This window comes from Pimephales promelas, chromosome 23 (genome assembly GCF_988280905.1).
Source record: "Pimephales promelas chromosome 23, fPimPro1.hap1.1, whole genome shotgun sequence".
NCBI lineage: Eukaryota > Metazoa > Chordata > Actinopteri > Cypriniformes > Leuciscidae > Pimephales > Pimephales promelas.
In genome coordinates, this window is record NC_142791.1 from 953,776 (window position 1) to 976,822 (window position 23,047).

The 23,047-nt window shown below is 37.7% G+C and overlaps 1 protein-coding gene across 1 annotated transcript; it reads right to left on the reverse strand.

The window, feature by feature from the left end:
- Positions 1 to 7,461: 7,461 nt before the first annotated feature.
- wscd1b (WSC domain sialate O sulfotransferase 1b) lies at positions 7,462 to 19,314 on the reverse strand. Its single transcript, XM_039675713.2, has 10 exons — positions 19,213 to 19,314; positions 18,995 to 19,123; positions 14,585 to 15,067; positions 14,388 to 14,502; positions 13,850 to 14,034; positions 13,419 to 13,540; positions 11,912 to 12,071; positions 11,670 to 11,834; positions 10,275 to 10,475; positions 7,462 to 7,992 (listed from the first exon to the last, which is right to left on the reverse strand). The coding sequence occupies exons 3-10, from the start codon at positions 14,949 to 14,951 to the stop codon at positions 7,640 to 7,642; spliced, it is 1,668 nt and encodes a 555-aa protein (XP_039531647.2). The 5' UTR covers positions 14,952 to 15,067; positions 18,995 to 19,123; positions 19,213 to 19,314; the 3' UTR covers positions 7,462 to 7,639.
- Between the last annotated feature and the right edge of the window lie 3,733 nt (positions 19,315 to 23,047).

Here is a 23,047-nt window from a genome sequence, read left to right on the forward strand (position 1 = left end):
GCACTTCATTTAGCTGCATTTCAATGCTTTAATTCAAAGAGGAAATTATTAATATACAGGCTGATTGATGGAGAACACAAGTGTGAGTGAGTGTGTGTGTGTTGTTGGCTTGTTCCTGTTTCCAGAATTCAAACACACACAGGTGTCACACACCACATATCCTTCAAATGAAGAAATATAGCAAATACATGAACAGAAAATTACTTGGTCAGCTAAACAGGACTTTGCATGTTTTATCAGATTTTTATCATGATTTTCCTGATGTGTATTTTGAAGACAAATAATTGGATAACAATAGCTTTAAAACCCTGTCAATGTGCAGAAGCATGAATTATTTGTCACACTAACATATTCTTAAACATGAGAAACAGGTTAAATGTTGAAAATGAATGAATGATCCACACTAAAAAGTGGAAAAACAGACAATTATGATTATTATTGGCAATACACAATCACATATTACAAACAGAAATGGCCTTAAATGTTGTTTCAATACCTGCTCTTATTTTCATCTCCATCACCGTCTCTCTTTCTGTTTTTCCTCAGTCTCCTTATCTTGCCCTGTATATCTTCCCATCCCAAAGCTGAGCGTTGATCGATAGTCTTTTCATTTTGGTCTGTGTCAGTGAGTCAACTGATATTTATGTTTTATGAATAATTTTCTTAGACGTGAGGTTAGATTAGAGGTTTAGAAAACGTGGTTTGAGTGATTAATCAATTTTTTGGAGTGTCCCCCAATCACTTTTTCTTTTAAAAACAGTACTTGTAGGGCATAGTAAGTACTTTTAGGGCATAGTCAGTACTTTTAGGGCATATAAGTACTTTTAGGACGTAGTAAGTACTTTTAGGGTATAGTCAGTACTTTTAGGACGTAGTAAGTACTTTTAGGACGTAGTAAGTGCTTTTAGGCCATAGTCAGTACTTTTAGGACGTAGTAAGTACTTTTAGGGTATAGTCAGTACTTTTAGGACGTAGTAAGTGCTTTTAGGGCATAGTCAGTACTTTTAGGACGTAGTAAGTGCTTTTAGGGCATAGTCAGTACTTTTAGGGCATAGTCAGTACTTTTAGGACGTAGTAAGTACTTTTAGGGTATAGTCAGTACTTTTAGGACATAGTCAGTACTTTTAGGGCATAGTCAGTACTTTTAGGGCATAGTCAGTACTTTTAGGGCGTAGTAAGTACTTTTAGGGTATAGTCAGTACTTTTCGGGTGTAGTAAGTGCTTTTAGGGTGTAGTAAGTACTTTTAGGGCATAGTCAGTACTTTTAGGGCATACTAAGTACTTTAGGGCATTGTAAGTAGGCTAATTGTGATGCAGCAACACTTAGCTAAAAGAGACGCCTCTCATCTTTTTCAGGTTGGGCTCCATGTGATCTGTCATGTGATAGGACAGCAAACAGCACCTCAGATTTATCAGAAGGCCAAACCAAACAGGTAATGTAAGGCTATTTTTATGCTTTATTTGGCCTTATTTGTTGTTGTTAGTGATTCTACTTTAAAAGACTTTATGGTCTGATTTCACAGACAAGGCTTAGACTAAGCCAGGATTGCGCCTTAAATAAACGATGGCATTTAGCTTTTATAAACTTATTCTTAGCTTTTTAAAAAACATTACTGATGTGCATCTTGACACTGACATATTGTAAGATATGCCAGTTGAAGTTGCTTTCAGTTAAAACAGTTAACAGTCTGAAAACAGTCAGAAAGGTTTAAGTTTAATCTTCTGCTCTGTCCCAAGTTCCAACACAAATTTTGTCATTTATTATCCTCTGAGAAAGAGTGAGATTTTCGGATCGATTTGTGCACAATCTTGTAGCCTTTCTCATAAGCAAACACATCTTTAAAGTCTAGACGGGTAGAATGACAGGTGATAACCTGTATGGATCAGTGTTTCATGCAATCAATCTTTCATGAGCGACTGTGCTTCTTAATCAGACCTGAGAGTGGCCTGTCCTTTCACCTGCCATTTCTATCAGTCAAACCCCTTTCCTCTGATTCTCATTCATTCATATCACCAGCAGCACTGGATGTGTTTTCTAATGAGGAAAATGTCAATACTTTGTGTGACGGCTGTCTTTGCCGGTGGGCTACTCCAGCTTTCACGCGGTTGTCATGGTGATCAGACAGAAGAACAGAACAGGCAGCTTGACATGACTGAAGCATGACTGAGCTCTCGGAGTTGTAGGCGAGACACATGCTTTGGTCTGAATAACACAAGCTGACAGATGTTCTGTTCAGTTTCTGTATTCAAAACCCTTCTGTTCTTCTGGGAGTTCAGATTGAATGCAGGTGGTTTGTTCCTCAGTGGTTGAGCTTTGAGAGTTTGCAGCATCAGAGCTGGTGTCTGATGTTGATGCCTTTCCATTGCTCCTCAACTTTGTAGAACTGAATGTGATTTGTTAAGCCGGTATAGCTGGTAAAAGGTTTAGATTTTACGTCTACATCTTAACCTCAGAGATAAGATATTCACTTTTTTTTTTTTTTTGCTTTTTATGAACTGTTTTTTCTCTGAGGTGATACTGCCTCAGGAAGGTGATATTATTATAAGAAATCATTCAAGGGTTCATCGGATGCAAAATGGTGCATATAAATGTGTCTTTTCACCATACAATGAAAAAAATCCATTCACTCCCTTTTTTAATCCTCAAAAAGCCACTCTCAATAGTCACGGATTTGGATTTTCTGAGCAATATGATGTCTTATTGCTCATGCTCCGCCCACCACCGCTGACAGACTGTCCCGTATTAGCATGTTTCCGCCATTAGCCAAGGCAGCTGTCTTCTGTCAACAGTAGTTGCTCATTATCATTTAAAGAGACATGCACCGAAATGGGTTGATCATGTTATGTATCGAATCGTGACATGAGAGTATTGTTACACCCCTTATATATATATATATATATATATATATATATATATATATATATGAAGAGTTCAGATGCAAAAGCCTCTAAATGCCATTTGAAATTTTCTTCTTTAATGGTGATTTTTATCAAACTTGTATATTTAAGTTCAGTGATTTCACTTAAATGGCAATGATAATTACCTATTAATTGTTATTTAAGTGAAATTACTGAACTTAAATATACAAGTTTGATAAAAATCATCATTAAAGAAGAAAATTTCAAATGGCATTTAGAGGCTTTTGCATCTGAACTCTTCATATATACACGTATATATATATATATATATATATAGCTTAGGCTCTTAGCATGCTCCATCCTTCTACAGTGTCTTAGTGTCAAGATCCTTTAGCCATGTTTGGATGCTACGGATCCCTTGATCCTTTTATAAGAGCCGTTGGAGGAACTGCTTTAATCTTCAGCTGGTTTGTAGGTTGCTCTATTGTTCATGTGCCTCCAAACATTTCTTCCCTTCACGTCTTAAAGGAATATTCATTATCTTAGCATACACTATGCTTACAGAGATGCATACCTGCACCTAAAGAGTGTGTGTATAATACCTTTCAAAAGCTAATTATGATTTTTATTTTTATTTTTTGACTGTTTTTGAAAGACGTCCCCTATGCTCACCAAGCCTGCATGTATTTCTATTCAAATATATTTTAAACCCACAACAATATTAAGCAGCAAAAACAGTTTTAGGGGATGAGATGCTTTGTGGATTAGATCTTGTTTGGTGGAATGGTGTTTGTGACCGGGGAAAGGTCATGCATATTTTCCAAATGGAAGTCAGGATGAACAATCATGCAGTTTAATAAACCTGAGTACCATAACGCTCAGTTCCAGGACACCGTTTCTTCTGACATCAATAACGTTTGTCCGGCGGACATGATAAAAAGCAACGATACTGATGGATTTTCTCTTGTAAAAGGACTTTTAGAGTGACTGTAGCCGTATAAATAATGCATGCTCGCTCTCTTTCACTCCGTAATAACAGTCGCAGCTAAAAGTCACACACAGAAGGTCAACAATGACTTGAGTTGGGTTGCGTTTGGCACCCCTGATCTTTGCAGATGACCGTATAGTGGACTGAAAAACTATTATCTCCGCTGAATCTGTCTCTCGGTGCATGAAACGACTGCGACAAGTCATTTCATTTTTATTTTTTTTTTAATAAAATCCTTTCTTTAAAAACTTCACATCAGTAATGCTCATAATAAATCCAATTGCTGATAGTACAAGTGAACACAGTGTCTTGCAAGCACCACTATTAACATTTCCCATCCATCTTTTATCCATACGATTATTCTATACATTCTGCTGCAGTTTTGCTAAAACAGGACACGCTTCACTGCCCCACCATCTGTTCATTATTTATTTGAAAATAAATAAGTTTGCATTCATTAATATGGATGGGACGAATCTCACAGCTCACCTGCTGTATTGGCTCTGAGACGGCAGTCTCTGCTTTCCTCTAATAATACCTGATCTGTTATCTGAAGTGTTTACTCGCTCGACTGGACCTAACAGACGCAAACAGAATCCATCATTATTTTGGGCTGTTACGGTCTGTTTGGAAGTGACCTAAATATATAGAAATGAAGACTTGCATGTCATCTAGTGCCCTTGATCAAGGTGACTTCAAGCAGTCTCTCGTTTCAGTCCTCAGAGCTTTATGAGCCTTACTCAATGGGAAAAAATGTTGGAGACTTGTGTTAAAGGAAAAAAACACTTTTGCTGATAATTTACTCGCCCCCATGTCATTCAAGATGTCCATGTCTTTCTTTCTTCAGTCGAAAAGAAATTAAGGTTTTTGATGAAAATGTTCCAGGATTTTTCTCCATATAATGGACTTCAATGGGGACCAAACGGTTCAAGGTCCAAATGAGAGTTTCAGCGCAGCTTCAAAGGGCTTTAAACGACACCAGACGAAATCTTTTTAAATCTTTAACCTTGAATCTTTTTTCGAGTCATTTGGTTAATTCAACGAACAAAATTAGTCGAAAAAAGATTCGTTCATTTTGATGAACAGGAGAGTCACGAGAGTCATTTGTGCTTATAAAACTTAAACTTTTTTAATTACTTTTTAAATGGCCGCTCGTTTCGCTAGATAACACCCTTATTCATCGTCTGGTGTCGTTTAAAGCCCTTTGAAGCTGCACTGAAACTCTCATTTGGACCTTGAACCGTTTGGTCCCCATTGAAGTCCATTATATGGAGAAAAATCCTGGAATGTTTTCATCAAAAACCTTAATTTCTTTTCGACTGAAGAAAGAAAGACATGAACATCTTGGATGACATGCGGGCGAGTAAATTATCAGCAAAAGTGTTTTTCTTTCCCCTCATACCTCTCCAAATACCTCTTGGTACTGCATGCCATTCTCACACTTTATGTTTCAGCAGATCTCAAGGCTGGCAGTTTCAGGCTATATTTATGACTGACGCACTTGTTTGGACATATGTGTTGTTTGCATCTGTCTGGGGAGACTATATCAGACTAAAAGGTGCCTGTGCTTTATTAGCCTTATTATGTGAGCCCGAGAGAGAGATTCAGCATCACATTACATTGAGCTATAACTACGTGCATGACTAGAACAGTGGTCAACCAGCTTCTCCATTTCCAACAACCACATTTTTAGATTTTAGATGCTGCACGATATTGAAGAAAAGTGCGATATTCGTTAACTTGTGAAATAATGCGATAATGTACGAAACAGAAAATTAATAATCAAATGTAAAAATTCACTGTATGAATTAAATAAACATGATTGTCATTAAAGCTATAAAAGTAATTCCGTTAAGAACATTGATTGACTAACAATAATAACAATATATCGTGCCGCAATATATCACAATACAAAAATGCAACAATATGTATCGTGGATAGTCCCCCCAAAATAAAAATTAGTTTTCAGAGTTTTCGTGTCAGTACTACATTAAACTACTATAATGTTGATTATAATGTATAATAATGCAGTGGGGGAATATTTGTGGTCCTGATAATGCCAAATGTCTGATGTTACCAGTTAAAAGTGTCCGACATTATTTTAAATAAATCTCGTAAGCATATTCGTCTACAATAACTCAGTAATTTCAGCTTCAGAATCTTGAATATTGTTATTCTGGTGTCTCTATTGTCATTGCGTTACAAGCACCAATTCATTTAAACCTACAATGTAATATCAAATTTAGCATTTTAATCAACAGTACGTTTTTTGTTAACCTTTTACCGTGTCTATCGCAATAATATCGTATCGTGACATGAGGGTTTGCACAAACAATTTTTTAAACAATTTTTTTTTGTGGATTGTGTCTGTAATTTCACATACAATCACTCATGAACAACAATAATTTCCACATTTCCTTTGATTAAAACATGTAATTAGATGATTCACAGATCTGTTTCTCTCGTCCCAGCCCGAGCTGATGCTCTGCGGGGGGGAATTACAGCGGGACGTTATGAAATCATTGAATTGTGTCCGAATGTGATAGCCTGTTCCAGCAGGCTCACCGCCACGCAATATTTAACAGATGGATGGACTGCTTGACGTGTTAGTGTGTCTTGGATGTGTTTGGCAGAGACAAAACACAGCAGCCATATGCCAAAGTTATTTAAGTCATTCTCTCAGATTCAAAGAAACGCCCTGCAGGAGAGAGGAACGTGCTCATGTTTATGGAGAATGCTCTGAAATCAGAAAAGTGCACCCACTGTAACTTATTTTTTCCACTATGCAAATGTAAAGGGGTCACGGTTTGGCCCAGTTAGCCCCTGCTGGTAAATGTCTTAACTACACCATCTGGCTCTAAAAAGCATCTTTTGCATCATTTACATTGACTTATGGTTTTTGTTTGTTTTGTTTTTGATCAAATACATCACAAATATTTCATTATACTATGGTGGTAATTTTTTATTGTAATTATTTATTAGAGCCCGACTGATAAAGGATTTTGAAGGCCGATACCGATACAAATATTTTTGGGTTTTAAAATCCGATATTTTATTTATATACTTATTTATTTTAAACTGGACATGATAGTCACACATTTTGTCCTGCTTATTTGAGTTAATAGAACTGATGGGGATGTTCTTTTAATTGTTATTCAAGCAATGTATGTCTCGTGACCAACTCAACGAGTGTAGAGCGCCCTCTGGTGGACAAACTATACAACTCCAACACTCGTGACATGATTCAAGCGTACTTCGTCCGTTTTTATTTTATCTTTGAAATATTCATTTATTGTCCATTTTAACTGCCGATACCGATAGTTTGGAAAATGCCTAATATCGGCCGATATATCGGTCTGGCTCTATTATTAATATTAAAAACTAGCCTGGATGCCAGCCCGAACCCCGCCCCCAACATTTTCTTTACATTAAATTTACATTTTCATCAGCTGAAGATGCTTTGAACCTGAAATTGCAAATACTCATCAGAAACACAAGATGACGAGCAGTAATTGTCAAATAAATGCATATTGGATTAATTATTAAGGTAGGCTACTCGAAATGCCGTAGTGTAATCTATTCAAGGATGATATTAAAACGGACTGAAACTGATACAATGAGAATTAATAATTTGAATGATAACACATACTAAACACACTGCCAATAGGACATCAAGCACAAATAAAACAACAGACAAAGGCTTTGAGAGACATCAGTTGTGTTTTTTACACAGGCACTTTGTGGTTCTGTGTCCTCCCTCCAGCAGGGGGCAGCAGCAGCGTTCATGTACCCTCACCTGGGCATGTATTCCTGTGGTAGGCCGCTGATGCTTCTGTCTCGGAGAGCTTTATCTACCGTGTGGATGTATCCATCTATACGAGCCCTCATCTCAGGGGTGAAGGGGTCAAAAGTCAGGCTACGAGATCCAGAGCGTTTGAAAAGGCCGTCTCTGTTGCTCTGCGTGCAGAGGAGTCTTTCCTCGGAGATGCTGATGTTCAGGAAAGTGCTGATAGCCTTTAACTGAGGGACTAGATCTTTCTGAAGATTTTCAAAGTGTACCACCAGCAGGCGGTGGGCAAATCGCAGCCAGGCCAGAGCGTGAGACACCCACCAGGTCGAGTAGCTGTCCACAAACTCAGACCACTCTGTGAAAACAGCATTATGGTGCAATTAACTAGCCTAGCATATCCCACATGCTTAAAGGGTAACTAAACACCAAAACAACTTTTTTTAGTTAATGATCTGTAAGAATGGAGCTTCATAAATGCTGTTCATTGATTCGAGTACATTTTTTGACAATTGAGTATAAAGTGTTTTGATTTTCAAATATATGGTGTAAAAACGTCTGAGTGCTGCCCTCTTCAGGTTAAACGGAAAGCTCCTGCAGTAGGGGTACTTGCTGACGTAGCGAACTCTCAGACGCACTCTGTCACACCCTTGGTGCGAGCTCACCACGCCCTTGGCAGCCCCTGGTATAAAAGCATCTGGTTCCGTCAAAACTACTGTAGCGAGTCAGGAGTTGGATTTATGAGTATTGAAAACGATCAGGATAGCATATAATAGCATCTAGTTAGCATAGCATTTATATAGTTATTTAGATTATTTTTGAAAACGACCAGGATAGAGTATTGTTGCATCTATTTAGCATAGCATTATATAGATAATTTAGATTATTTTGTGTAGCTAGTAGCATAGTACAGTTAGGATAGCTTCAAGTTAGCATAGATTTATCAGTGTTTAGTACAGTGATCAGGATAGTAACGGAATAGAGGTGGACATGGGCTTCTCCACACGCAGTGCCAAACACTGCTCGTCCTGCATGGACTCCTCCACCGCAGCGGCGTCTTGATGTGAGTGATCATGGATATTTTAATCACAATTTATGGTTAGGATAAAGTTAATCCTCTGGGGTCGACAAACGAGCCGGTGCATTTTGCTGGATTTTTTCATATAGCGGCAGAATATCAATATGAATATATGCCAGCGTGCGCTATTGAGATCAACTCGACGACATAACTCATCAGATGCCGGTCGCGATGCGGGAGTTAAGACCGCAGTTTGAGCCAGCAGCTCGAATGGATTTGGCCCTGTGTCTACATACAATTCACCCTCATCCACTTCAGGTGAAGGTGAAGGTGAGGGAGAAAAGTCCTCGACTTCAAATGGCCGCTCTCTGTTGCAAAGGCAGCTACTTGAGTCACTCCAGTCTCGCTCTATTTTAGAGTCTGACAGCAGCTGTCACTCACGGCGGGTCTCAGTTGCACGCCCCCTAGTCCCGCTGGGGTCTGCCCATTTTTTCAGCATTTTTCAAATATTGCTAGTGGGTGGAGTCAGGCTCTGACCAGGGGTTTAGTTACCCTTTAAACCTACGACTGTATTTGGGATAAAAATCGAATTTAAAATGAATGAAATTCCAGGTTGGCTGTTCTTTTTTTTACGGCTGCGCAATGTATTTTATATCAATATATGATATATCGATACAGAGAGGGGTAGAGCCCGACCGATAAAGGATTTTGAAGGCTGATAGCGATACAAATATTTTGGGGTTTTAAAATCCGATATTCCGATATATCGGAGATATTTTATTTTATTTTTATTTTTTTAAACTGGACACAATAGTCACAAATTTGATATATCGATACAGAGTTTAGAGAACTGATGGGGATGTTCTTTTAATTGTTATTCAAGCAATGTATGTCTCGTGACCAACCCAACGAGTGTAGAGCGCCCTCTGGTGGACAAACTATACAACTCCAACACTCGTGACATGATTCAAGCGTGTTTCGTCCGTTTTTATTTTATTTTTGAAATATTCATTTATCGGCCATTATAACTGCCGATACCGATAGTTTGGAAAATGCCTAATATCGGCCGATAATATTGGCCTGCTGATATATCGGTCTGGCTCTAGAGAGGGGTGAATTTTTTTCTAACTCATTAGTTTAGATCAAATAAAATGTATGACAAAGAAGTGCAGTTAACTTTGATTGACAGCTGATTTTGGGCTGCGCCGAGTGGAATTTGACGTCTCGGCCTTGATCTTTCTTTTCTTTATTTCAAGGATAGCCCCTTGAGATGTACCATCTCATTTTCGAGGGGGTCCTTACAGCTGTGTGATCTGACACAACACATCATACCACCTCTGTATCGTTTCTGAACATTTGTGGTTCATGCACTCTAAACAATGCCGGGTTGTTTTACCCCAAATTTGGGTCAAATATGGACTAACCCAAATGTTGGGTTAAAAAGAAGATCATTAATTTAAAATCTTCAACTTTTACTTTCAAATTTTTTAATTACATTTTTAACCCAACATTTGGGTAAGTCCATATTTGACCCAAATTTGGGTTGAAATAACCCAGCATTTTTTATATTGTGAGAACCACTGCTCTAAAGGGTCTGACCATACTGTAAGAGTGAAATGTACCTTTGCTCCTCCAGTGAACGTCGGACGCGTAGCCCAGGTGTCCGGCACACTTGCGGTTGAACTCCGCTATTAGAGAACGATAGGGGTTTCGCATCAGCAGGATGGCCGAGTTGAACATTTCGATCTCTCGCTGGCCGCTTTCATGAGTCTTGATGCAGATGACTCTCCCGCTCTGCCAGTAATCCTTCTCTCCTTTAAAACCTACAGAGATGCAGACATCTGAGAAGCGCGAGTCTGCATTTGCTTTTCAATTAATCTCATTCTTGCTAGTCTAGGACAAACAATTGAGATGTTTAACCCTAAAACCTTATTCTGGACAAATGTGGAAAAAATAGTTTTGATTTATTTTTTAAAAAATACTTCCCTTGATCTGAGCGGTACAAGACTTGGATACTCTTCCCAAGTTTGCCTCCTGAACACACACAATTTTTTTTTTTACTCAATTCTACAATGTTAAAACTCCTTAATCTTGTATTTGGGTCAAAAATGGACACCCATAGAAATGAATGGGAAAAACTGTAATTTAGAGCATTCTAAAATAAGCCAAAATAAGACACCAGGTGACAGAAAAGTCACTTCATCTTTAGGTTTTAGCTCTAAGAACTTATTGGAATGATATTTTAATGTAGTTAAAAAAAAATAAAAAATAAAAACATAAAAATAAGCATAATTTACGTAGAAAATATGTTACTTTTTGATTTATTTTTAAAAAATACTTCCCTTGATCTGAGCCGTACAAGACTTGGCTACTTTTCCTAAGTTTGCCTCCTGAACACACACAATTTGTTTTTACTTGGGTCAATTTTTTTTTTACTTGGTATTTGGGTCAAAAATTGGCACCCATAGAAATGAATGGGGAAAACTGTAATTTAGAGCATTCTAAAATAAGCCAAAATAAGACACCAGGTGACGGCAAAGTCACTTCATCTTTAGGTTTTAGCTCTAAGAACATATTGGAATGATATTTTAATGCAGTTAAAAAAAAATTAAACATAAAAATAAGCATAATTTACATAGAAAATATGTTACTTTTTGAAGTAAATAAATTAAAAAATACCCCCAAAATAAAAAAAAAACACCATAAATGGATAGACAAAACTTTATCGAAGACAGTGATATAACATTAGGATCACACCTGAGTCCTCTGTGCCCACATTTGTCCACAATTACAGGATTAAGGGCTATAAAGTGAATACGGTTTGAGGGCTAAGAGGTGTCGGTGTTGATTTTCTTTCTTGTGGGGCAATATCTAAAAGTGTTTGTGTTTCTGATGAGTTCATGTTCCCACTCCTACAGAATCTACTGAGCAGTCTGAATGGGACTGACTTTCTCCATTTGAGTTTAGATCTGTCAATCTCACGGCTGAGGGTTTAAGTGTTATTAGTGGACTCTCACCTTTGTTGTACAGAGATCCGTCAAAGTAATAGCTTCCGGTGTAGAATCCCGTAGCGAGTTCAATCAGGTGACGTAACCAGGTGTTTCCGGCCCCGGGGAAGCTGGACAGGGCCACGAGGGTCCTGGACTTCTGGGGCAGAAATGTCCTTTCTTTGCATGTTGCATCTGAAAGTAAAGATGTTTTCTGTTGCAGGAGTAGCTCTTGAAGTTTAGGTTGAATGTTGTAGCATGTTGTAGGTTACCTAACACAGGGGTACTGTACACCCGGTAGTAAGGGGAAGTGTGGTTTGTTTTGTTGGCCCTCTCACACATGCGTTCCTGTTCACTCATCTGGATTGTGAAGAGAAATGGGGCATGGCTGCAGAAACAGTGCTGACCTCTCACAAGGGCCAATGGCAGGTCCTGACGAGTTCACACACAATTTACAATTTAGCTGCGCACTGTGATTGGTTCGTCTCGTCTGAGGGCGTGGCTTAGCCATAGGTCAACAGTTAAAACATTGATTACATCTTTGAGCGAACATTCAAATCTGCATGGGCATAAAACAGTTTCACAGTCTTTTCAAGCACTCAGTATCATTATTTCTGTTACAATAATTCATATCACAGGAGTACTGGGATAAACATTTATATTTCGGATATAAACAGTGATGACTACAGAAGTGATCAAAATACAGCATATCACCTTTTTAAAGAAACTTAACGCTTCAAATTAAGATTGTATCAATTACATCATTACACCTGTAGGTGGCGACAAGTGACTGTCATAAAAAAAAAGTTGTCATTGAATCATTCATTCAAGAGATTTGTTCAATCAAAAACGCTGATTCATCCAGTATTGAAACAAGTGAAGTCTTTATGAGCGAGAGATTGAATCATTCAAATGGGTTTTAAAAAAGGAATATGCAGCAAATAACATTTTGTCACAACCTCTAGTAAATTACTTATTTAGTTTAGTTCTGAATTGTGGGAGAATTGTGATCGAGTGTGTTTCCACACACTTGTCTAATAAACCTCATTCTGAACAGATTTAGTTCTAGATTTAGTCTATATAAATACAGAGCAAATTAAGTGGGGGTTTAGGCTAGACTTACTAGAATTAGGCAAGAATTACTATTATTATTATTATGAATAATAAAAATAAGCTCCACCATATTCAGTGATTGGCCCCTAATATTAATAATGTTTTTTAATTTTGTTTTATACACTCTTAGAAGAAAAGGTTCTCTATAGAACCTTAAAAGGTTCTATCAGCGCTACGTATTTGGAACCCCTAAAAGGTTCTATACACTCTTAAAAAAATGGTTCCTCTGGGTTCTATATATATAACCCTGGGGTTCCGTACTTGGCCAATAGAACCTTTTACCAAAAAAATTGGTTCTATATAGAGTTCCATATATGAAGCGGGGGATGGAACCATTTCTGGTTCTAAATAGAACCATTTCTTCTAAGAGTGTGTGAAGAGTTCAGCCTCTAAGTGCCATTTGAAATTTTCTTCTAGAATGATCATTTTTATCAAGCTTGTATATTTAAGTTCAGTAATTTCACTTAAATGACAATTCATAGGTAATTATCATTGCCATTTAAGTGAATAAAAAGCTTGATAAAAATGATCATTCTAGAAGAAAATTTCAAATGGCACTTAGAGGCTTTTTTATCTGAACTCTTCATATTCTTTTTCTTCATAATAATAATGAATACACTTTTAATTTGCTACTAAATGATTCATATGAGCATTTGTGAATTCTACCTGATCTGTGCAGATCTCGATACACTGCTGAGGAGTGTGTGTCGGCCCAGAGGTCTGGATCAGGAAGTCAGCGGTAGAGTTGTTTGGCCTCTTGAAACAGCCGTGGTAGTGCACAGTTCTGTCTGAGAAACAGCGGACAGGAAAACAGAAGTCATCTTAGACAAAGCCTCAGGTGACCCTCCCACTGTCCTGCAGGGACCCTTATTATGTTATTGTGTTACTGTGGGTTTATTTTGAGCCTTGTTAGTGGTATTAACTTGCCATTTTTATTTTTCAATACTCTATACCCTACATACTAAACAGTTTTTAGAGATAAAACTCTTTACATTCGATTATCATGAAAACAAAACAAAGAAGGGTCAACTAGGTACCGATGTGTTATTAGACCAAAGGTTTGTTTTGCGGCGGAGTTCTCCTTTAATGTGACTCACATCTCCTCTGTCCTGGAAGACGATCCTCAACCCTGTAAACAGAAATGCGTTCCACCCCTCCGCAGGGGTATCCCTTCTCTCCCCGGCAATCCAGATTACAGTCCTCTCCCCGAGCCCGGCGGGAACAGACCCGGTTGCCACAATGGCACTCCGCTCCATACTCCAGCCCAGCGTACCGGAACCCGCTGCAAAACAGCAAACCTTCACTTCTCAGGAATTTACATACACATGCAAATTCTATTCTATTCTATTCTATTCTTATCTCGTCTTTTCAGTAACACTTTAGAATACGGTTTAACCCTCTGATGGTCTTCCTTTATGAGTCACGTCCTGGGCCTTCCCGGTCAGAAGTGTATTTTGTATTTTAAATGGAACGTCTGTCTCTTTAAATGGTTGAAGCATGCATGTATTTTTAATGCTCTTTCTCTGGATGGACTCCAGCTCACATTCTGCTTCTGTGGATACACACTGAACGCATTCTTCTAAAAGAACAGGATTTCTTTCATTTATCTTTCATTTTCATCCATTCAGACGTTACCTCTCTGAGCAGGTGTCCTGACACAAGGCGCTGGTCATTTTACGGAAATCATAAAGAACTGTCCCGCCGAGTGCGTGCTCCGTTTCGTTGTTTATAAAACATCCAATGTAGGTCCCTTGTTGGGAACAATAAAAAAAAATCAAAAGCAATATAAACCGTTTAGAATAAAATGGGTAATTCTATTTTATAAACATTACCTTTATGTCTGGCTTCCCTGTGTGATGGATTAAGTTCAGGAGATCTTTTCTCTTCAGCATTTCCGTGAAACCAGTGGCGTCTCAGATGCCTGATTTCCAAGTTACGAGATATGAGGTGCTTCTGGTCCATTAGAGGATGGTTCTCCATCTCCTGGACGGCGTTCCTCCTGTGCAACCACCTGGCGACAGGTACTTCCAGGGCTCTAGGTGGTGCTGGTAGGGAAGGGAGCGCCATGGTGTCCGTTTCTCTCTGAAACGTCTCCACACTGGAGCGCTGAAGCAGTAACACGCTTCCCGCCATGATGTAAGCCACGCCCAGAAAAAACAGGAGCAATTGAGCTCTCCTTAAAAAGGATGGCTTGGCCATCCTGGTTCAAACCATCCAGATGGATGTCAAACAAGATCCTTACACTTATGCAGGACAACTGAAGAGAAGACGATGCTTTCTAGAATCATCTTTTAGAGAAGATTTAGCTCTTGGACCTAAAATAAATAGGAAAGGCCTGTCAGTATGAATACAAGATCAGATAAGCAGATAAAAACACATTCCTTCACAGATCTGAATCATAAATCTCGAACAACTCAAAGGGAAATATGTGAACCACTTGTCATATTTCTTCACTGAAGCTTCGGCCTTTGGGGCTAATGAGCTGCGTTTGATGAATCAAGTCAAATTTGATTTATTAAATCTGTTTAACTGAACTTCTGAAAATGTCTCGCTGAATTGTGTGTCTTGGTCTTCATTTGTGCCTGGTGCTTTATGGGATGCGAGTTGTCTGTCCATCAGAGTGATGGGCTGGAGACATTTCTGCCTGTGGGAGGAAAGAGCTGTCCATCCTGCTGAACTTCATATCTCACATCAAGAAGCTCATTCATATTGCAGAAAGAGAGAAGACATCCAGTGCAGATTCGGCAGTGTATAGCACAGCTTATAAAATAACTTGTGTCTGAGGATATATATATAAAAAAATTGATTTTAGATATCGTTTTTGATTGGTATATATTTAGGATTCAATACATGCTCTGTTGTTGTGGTGATGTAGATTATCACTAATTAAATTAATAAAATAAAATTGGCATGGTTTTACTTCAGTTAGCCTAATAGCTGGATTGATTTGTATTGAAAGATGATCTTATGGGAAGTACCCCATGCCAATCTCTAGGTGTGGTGAATGGTGTGTGATGATGTAGGGATATTTTAATCCCAAAGGCCAAGGGAACTTTATCAGGATGCATATTATCCTGGATCCATGAAATAACTGGCTTTTAAAAATAAAAATCTGCCTGACTCTATGGGAATTTGACATAGGGGTGTCCTGACTTACAGCATGCACCCTGTATTTTAAGGAAAAACATTTATTTATTTATGATACATTATTCATTCACAAAGAAAATTGGTGTCCTTAAAGGTTGGAGTTTTCCTCATTTTTCTAATTAAGGCATTAAGATCAATATCCAAAAGATGATTTTTTATTCCTCTTTTTAGGCAAGCATCGGTGTCCAAACTTATTCACATCACTGTATCGTTATAACTCTTTTAGGATTCAATACATGCTCAGTCGTTGTGGTGATGTAGATTATCACCAATTAAATTAAATAAATTAATATCCACTTGACGCACTTAAAACGGTAGTGAATGAATGGACCACATTGTAAATGTTATGTTGCAATATTATGATTATAACTTAATTGCCTGGACAAAACATTAAACACGTAAACGACTGTAAAAATGATGAACCTTTCAGCTCAAATAATACAAACCCGATCTCACGACCAAGTCGTACGAATTCGACGAATGATTAAAAAGTGGCTAATTCGTAACAATTCATACGACCTCACTCGTACGAATTAATACGATTTTGCTAAATCGTACATATTTTACAAAATTGGCCAATTCGTATGAATTCGTACGAATGACCTACCCCTTACCCCGCCCCTAAACCTAACCATCACGTGGGTTTAGACCAGGGGTGTCAAACTCAAATACACAGTGGGCCGAGATCAAAAAATTGCTATAGGTCAAGGGCCGGACAGGTTAAACACTTATTGAAACAACGTATTATTATTATGAACCTGAAAACAACAAGGTCTATATATTATTGCCAATAAAACAACATTAATTAGGAAATAAAATAAAATAAAATTAATAAATAAAATCAGTTTCACTAATTTCTTATGGTTATTTACAAAAGTTATTTACTTCAAAGGAAAATCAAATGTCCTATTATAGCAAGAGAAAGAAATGCAAAAATGAAAGTCCACCTTTTCAAAGTTCACCTTCCTTCAAATTTGGCTGATTATTTATGCTGAAAAATGGCCGAGTTTTGGTCTGTACTAATCTGTCACTGTCACATCGGGGAAAATACCTTTTGAGTTACAGACTACCAAACGTTAAAGAGAAGAGTGCAAAAACTGATGAAAGAAGGCGTTTGTGGTTGACAGAGGCACAGCATCAGCAATACGGCACTGACATTGACACTGATGGAGGGGTTTGCATTTGCAATAGTGATGTTTTCTTATTTAATTTTTACAACATGGATGTGTGTAGCCACCGCCGCGCTGGACTATATTAGGGACTTTAAGCAACAGCCTCTGGTGGAATTGCGTATTGAGCTGCAGAACGGTAGGAATCTGTTATGCAACGTTACGGCTTTTTCCGCGTTCTTGTCAGCGCCGGTTTCAATACATGTTTCAGAAATAATATTTTTCTGCTCGTCCGGCACTTTGCAACAACACAGCATTGTTTCGGCAGCGACTTGCAGCATGATCTCCTCTAAAACTGATGTTTAACGTTACATTTTATGTGGCGTGAAAGTCGCATTCCATCCGAAATCCGATCGTTCAGACTGAGGCATATGGTATTTGAATAGGATTTCAAACCACATATGGATGTAGCTGCTAGCTTGAAACGGATTTCATGTGCTTTTTGGACTGACAATCTGAGCGTAGCCTATGTCGGAACAAGAAAATAGAAGGAAGAATTGCAGTACGGGCTATAGAAGCTCACCATTACCACATATTTAGTTTGTCAAAATATTACGCTCTCTCCTGCTTGGTAAGTCCATCTCTATATGATTTCGTACCTACCAAGGGTTTTTTCTGTGTTTTTTAGTGTAACAATGTGTTCCGTAGTACATACATAGTGCAGTAAATGCTGTTGTTTACATCCGAGTGCCCCCATAATGGCCACTCATCCGGGTTACCGCCCAGAATGTCACGCTTTCGCGGTCATGTTTCCATGGTGACGCGTCATTGCTTGTCACGTGACACAGTGACGGCGGGCCAGCTCTAAAAATAAATACATTTTGTCATGCGGGCCAAAAATAATTCATTTGCGGGCCGGTTGTGGCCCGCGGGCCTTGAGTTTGACACATGTGGTTTAGACAAATCGTACAAATTAGTACGAATTAGCCACTTTTTAATCATGCGTCGAATTCGTACGAATTGGTCGTGAGATAGTGTTGGCTTTATCAGAAGACAGAATGTAATTGCTTATTTAACATTGTAAGCTTCACATTTCTGCATCTTTAATACTCCAAAAATTGGAAGTACACAAATGCTGTCAATTGAACTTATTTGTATAGCAGGAATATTCATTAAAATCCTAAAGGATAGATCAATCATTTTGACAATGTTAAACAGATTTCCATCAGGACTCTACAAATAACAGCCAGCAACATATGGCATCGCTCTTCTAAATTCATCATCCGTATAGCCTACTGAAATGTTTGACACTTTGGTCTCGTATAATCTGTGGAAAACTGCTTTCGCTTTGCTCTGAGAGGATTCTCTAGGAAAGTAGCACTCGTTTCTCAGTCAGTTCAGCCTAACATAGAAAATTAAATCATTTAGATGCTAATGGAAAAACCTTTCTCTTCATGATGTGAATGAGAGGTATCTGATCATCAACCTCCAAACAAATCAGGACATAATCAGACAGAATTTACAAGGTTTCTCTCTCTCTCTCTTTGGGGCACATCACATCTTTTCTTTGTGTATACTTGCTCTTTTGCTTAATGCATCACTCAGCATTATAGAGATGTAGTCTTGTGCATTTGTGCATTACATTTGATTTTTCATGCAATAGCCTAAATATAGTCAGCAAGACTGAATTTACAAGAGAAAACGAAATGGTATGCATTTAAAATTCAAAATTACATCAAAGCAATGTCAAAACTTTCCAGACGCAAGCTGTCAATCAATTGAAAGGAAACAATTCCTGTAACGTTAGTTTAATCTTTGAGTCCTCAGAGCGGTCCTTTACCTGACGGTCTCCTCAAAGGACAACATTTCCAAATACTCTTTATAATACTCTGCTGTACGATACGATTAAATTATGCATACGGCTGCGCTCTATGTGTAGAGTGTATACTAAGATAAGACACGCTTGTTCCCTTACTTCTTACCCACCTCTGTCCCCGTGGTTCCCCGGATCAGGAGCGGTCCAAACGGAGAGCAGCTCGCGCGCTTCTACTGAGGAGAGTCCGCTGATTCCTGACTGGATACTCCCACCGGCTCTTCCCCGCAGCTCAACGCTTTCTGTCGATTATAAAAGACTGTTTTAATTGCTATTAACGGTTTTTTTTTTTTTTCAGTTTTGTACGACTTTGAACGTGTCTGTAGCCTACTTAGTGAGACGTTAGAGAGAGAAGTGAGCGAGAGTCGTGCTGAATATCAAAACGGCGTTGTTGTTTTTCCAAAGCAGCGTGTAAAACACGGACTGACCTGACGCGTATAGAGGAGCTTTACACACCCCACCCAAACTCTCTGCCTGAGTTATTAGGACACTCTCTATATCCTACTAATGTATATCAAAGGGATAGTTCGCTTTGAAATTAATTTTTGGAATGTTTTTGCTCACCTCAAGGGCATTCAAGATGTTTTTTCACGCACCGTTCTTGTCTGTCAGTCATATAATGGAGGTCTATGGTCACCACCTCAAAGAGCATGCACAGGGAAGTCCAAATTAAACATGATTTAATGAATCGTAAATGTAAGTAGGCGTGTGAGAAAATGAACAGTAGGCTATTATTTATATGATTTTACCTCTTGTTACCACAGCCACAAATCGCCCGCGCCCTCAGATCACTTGGACGTGGCTGTGGTTACAAGTGGTAAAACGATGTAAATACTGTTCGTTTTCTCACACAAACCGCACCGTCTTAGGTGTCGTATTTCTCTGGTGGTGACCATAGACCTCCATTATATGACTGATAGACATGACAAAAATATGTCAAAATTGAAACTACTGTGGAAACAAAGACACCTCTTTGATGCCCTTGAGGTAGAACATACCAAAAATTAATTTCAAAGTGAACTATCCCTTTAAGAACTTTAACTAACAATATTAGCCTACATTTAAAATAGCCCATTTAATGAGAATAATTGTGTTAAAATATGCTTAATGTCCTTTATTTTTTCACTTGAATTATTTATCTTCTGTGTTGTTTCTTCTCCTCAAACACATAAATTCTTGTAGATACTAGTATTGTCACGATACTAGAATTTCTAACTTCGATACGATAACTTGAAAAACATTTTTTTTTTTTTAAAAAGCTAAATATAACAAGTATAGAACATGACAATGAGGTATATTTTATGAGTTCTATTTGTTAATATTTTTCTATTGGACCAGAGCTAACATGATCCGTTGTATTTTATTACCTACTGTTATCAAAGATTAAAATATACGCTACTGTAACATAAAAACAGATTGGAGGATAGAGTGTCAGTAATGTATAATAATAAGATTAAACATTCAATTTTCAGCTAAAGGCAGTTCATTATTGAATTCAGAGATGCCATTGTCTGTTTAGTTTAATTAGTATCTGCACTCTAAAAAATGCTGGGCTATTTTAACCCAATTTTGGGTAAAATATGGACAAACCCAGCCATTAGGTTAAAAATTTAATTTAAAAATGTAACCCAATAGCTGGGTTTGTCCATATTTTACCCAAAATTGGGTTAAAACAACCCAGCATTTTTTAGAGTGTGTGTAATCAAATTGATGATAATCGCTAATGAAGGCAAATTGCAGAATTAAATAATAAAGTTAAATAGGCACAAGCTAATTTACATTTGACCACAGTTACAATATTTAATTTAGTTAAAAATGTAATTAAAACATTAAGTTGGGCTCAAATTTTAAATTACATTTTTAACCCAACATTTGGGTTTGTCCATATTTGACGCAAATTTGGGTTTAAACAACCCAGCATCATTTTGAGTGTGTTTGCTACTCACTATTCGTAACCTGTGTGCACTAAGTTGGATGGGTTAAATGCAGAGGACAAATTATGAGTATGGGTTACCACACTTAACCTTCACATGTCACTTTCACTTTCATTAAAGTCTTTTTTATTTTGTGCCATCACAACCAGATGAATGTTCACTTCAGAATTATATTCACTCAATGCTGTTATAATATGTGAAAATCTTCCACAAAACTGTCCTCAATGATATTTTGAGTCACTTTGGGCAACAGTCTGTATGAGTGAGTCATGTCCACTAGGGGCTTGTGTGCCTTGCGCTCGCTTTGTTAATCTGTTTTTGAGGTTTGTCCCTCAGGAACACTGACTGCAGAACAGTGCGCCATGTTTTCAAGTAATTATATTGCACTTATCAGGGCCAGGGACCCATCGACAAATTGATTCGTTTTAGTCCTGGCGGCTGGACCTAGTGGGAAAAACAGATTAAAATCTCTTGATGACCGCAATGCACACTTGAGGCACAAACCACAGATACGATCAGCTGCCCTGCACACCTGAGTGCCATCTCCACCAACATTTAAGAGCTGTAACACCAGTGCCAATATATTTCTACGGCACAGCATGTGATCTGGTATATACGTATAATTAAAGGTATTTTAATCATAAAATTACTATTATTTTGCATTAATAAGTGCAATAACTAATAATATAAGGTCTACATGTATGTTTATTTCTTGGAAACGCATATATATATATATATATATATATATATATATATATATATATATATATATATATATATATATATGAAGAGTTCAGATGCAAAAGCCTCTAAATGCCATTTGAAATTTTCTTCTTTAATGATGATTTTTATCAAACTTGTATATTTAAGTTCAGTAATTTCACTTAAATAACAATTAATAGGTAATTATCATTGCCATTTAAGTGAAATCACTGAACTTAAATATACAAACTTGATAAAAATGATCATTCTAGAAGAAAATTTCAAATGGCACTTAGAGGCTTTTGCATCTGAACTCTTCATATATATATATGTATATATGTATATATATATATATATATATATATATATATATATTGCATGGTCTCTTATTCCTTATAAAAGCTCTTTTAAATGTTACAATATTGCTGCTTGTCAACACATTAATCTTGGACGAAAAAACAGGCATTGACTTTGAGCACTGCTCAGTAAACATTTGAAAATTGATGTTTATGCTGAAATAATAAAATCAGCAACTGAAATTATTCTGTTTACTTGTAAACAAAGCCCTGCATCAGAACATTTACCAAGCAGAGAGGAAACTAAATTAAATTTACTCTAATTTATCCAAAGACCTAAAGGGACATGCATGGTGCATGCAGTGTTTTAATGATTTTTGTTTGCTTTATTTCACCCACTTACAGAGAGAATAGCTTTTATTGGGCCAGAGCTTTCCATGGACTATAATTAAATGCGTTTTTCAATCTTTTTCTTTTGTGTCAGCGGTTATGCGTAAATCACAGTGTGAAAGACAGCCTTCACGTTGGTGTTTTGTCCAAATAAACCAGCTCTTTGTGTGCTGAAGTCTGTCTGCAAATGAGGTAAAAGAAAAGCTTGAATAAAGCCAGTGGAGACGTCTTTCTTTCTCTGACCTTTTTATTCTTTAATGGGGGTCTGCTGTCTGGAAGCGCTAACTGCGCTAATGAACAGAGGAGGAATGAATGAAGACAATGGTATTAAAATCACAGCACTGAATTACACTTCATACTGCTGTCATAATGTAGGCCGATCAAATTTATAGGAGAGAGCTGTGACTGGAAACCTGATTTAACAGAACTAGCCTAAATGAGGCTGACATCAATTTAGGGTTCTCGCGCATGCATTCTTCCTCTGATGTGTACGGAATACCATAGTAAAATATTCAGTTTTTCCTGAACCACTTACTCAGTGTTGCCACAACACTAGCAAAGCAAAGCAAAGCAAGACTTATTTTTAGTATCATACACATAAAGAACTTGTGGGCCGATGCTCCAACAAATGAGTTTTTTATTTTATTTTATTTTTTTACTTTTACTGCATCCGAATATGCCAACTTTCATTTAGGATGCGAAAGCAAGTACGTCAAAAGTTTATGGGCCCTATTTTGATGATCTGAAGCGCAAGTAACTTTGTGGGCGGGTCTTGGATTTGACGTCATGGTACAGATCGAGCCCCTCCCCTCTCCGCCATGTTGGTGGGATTCCGGGCTGGCGG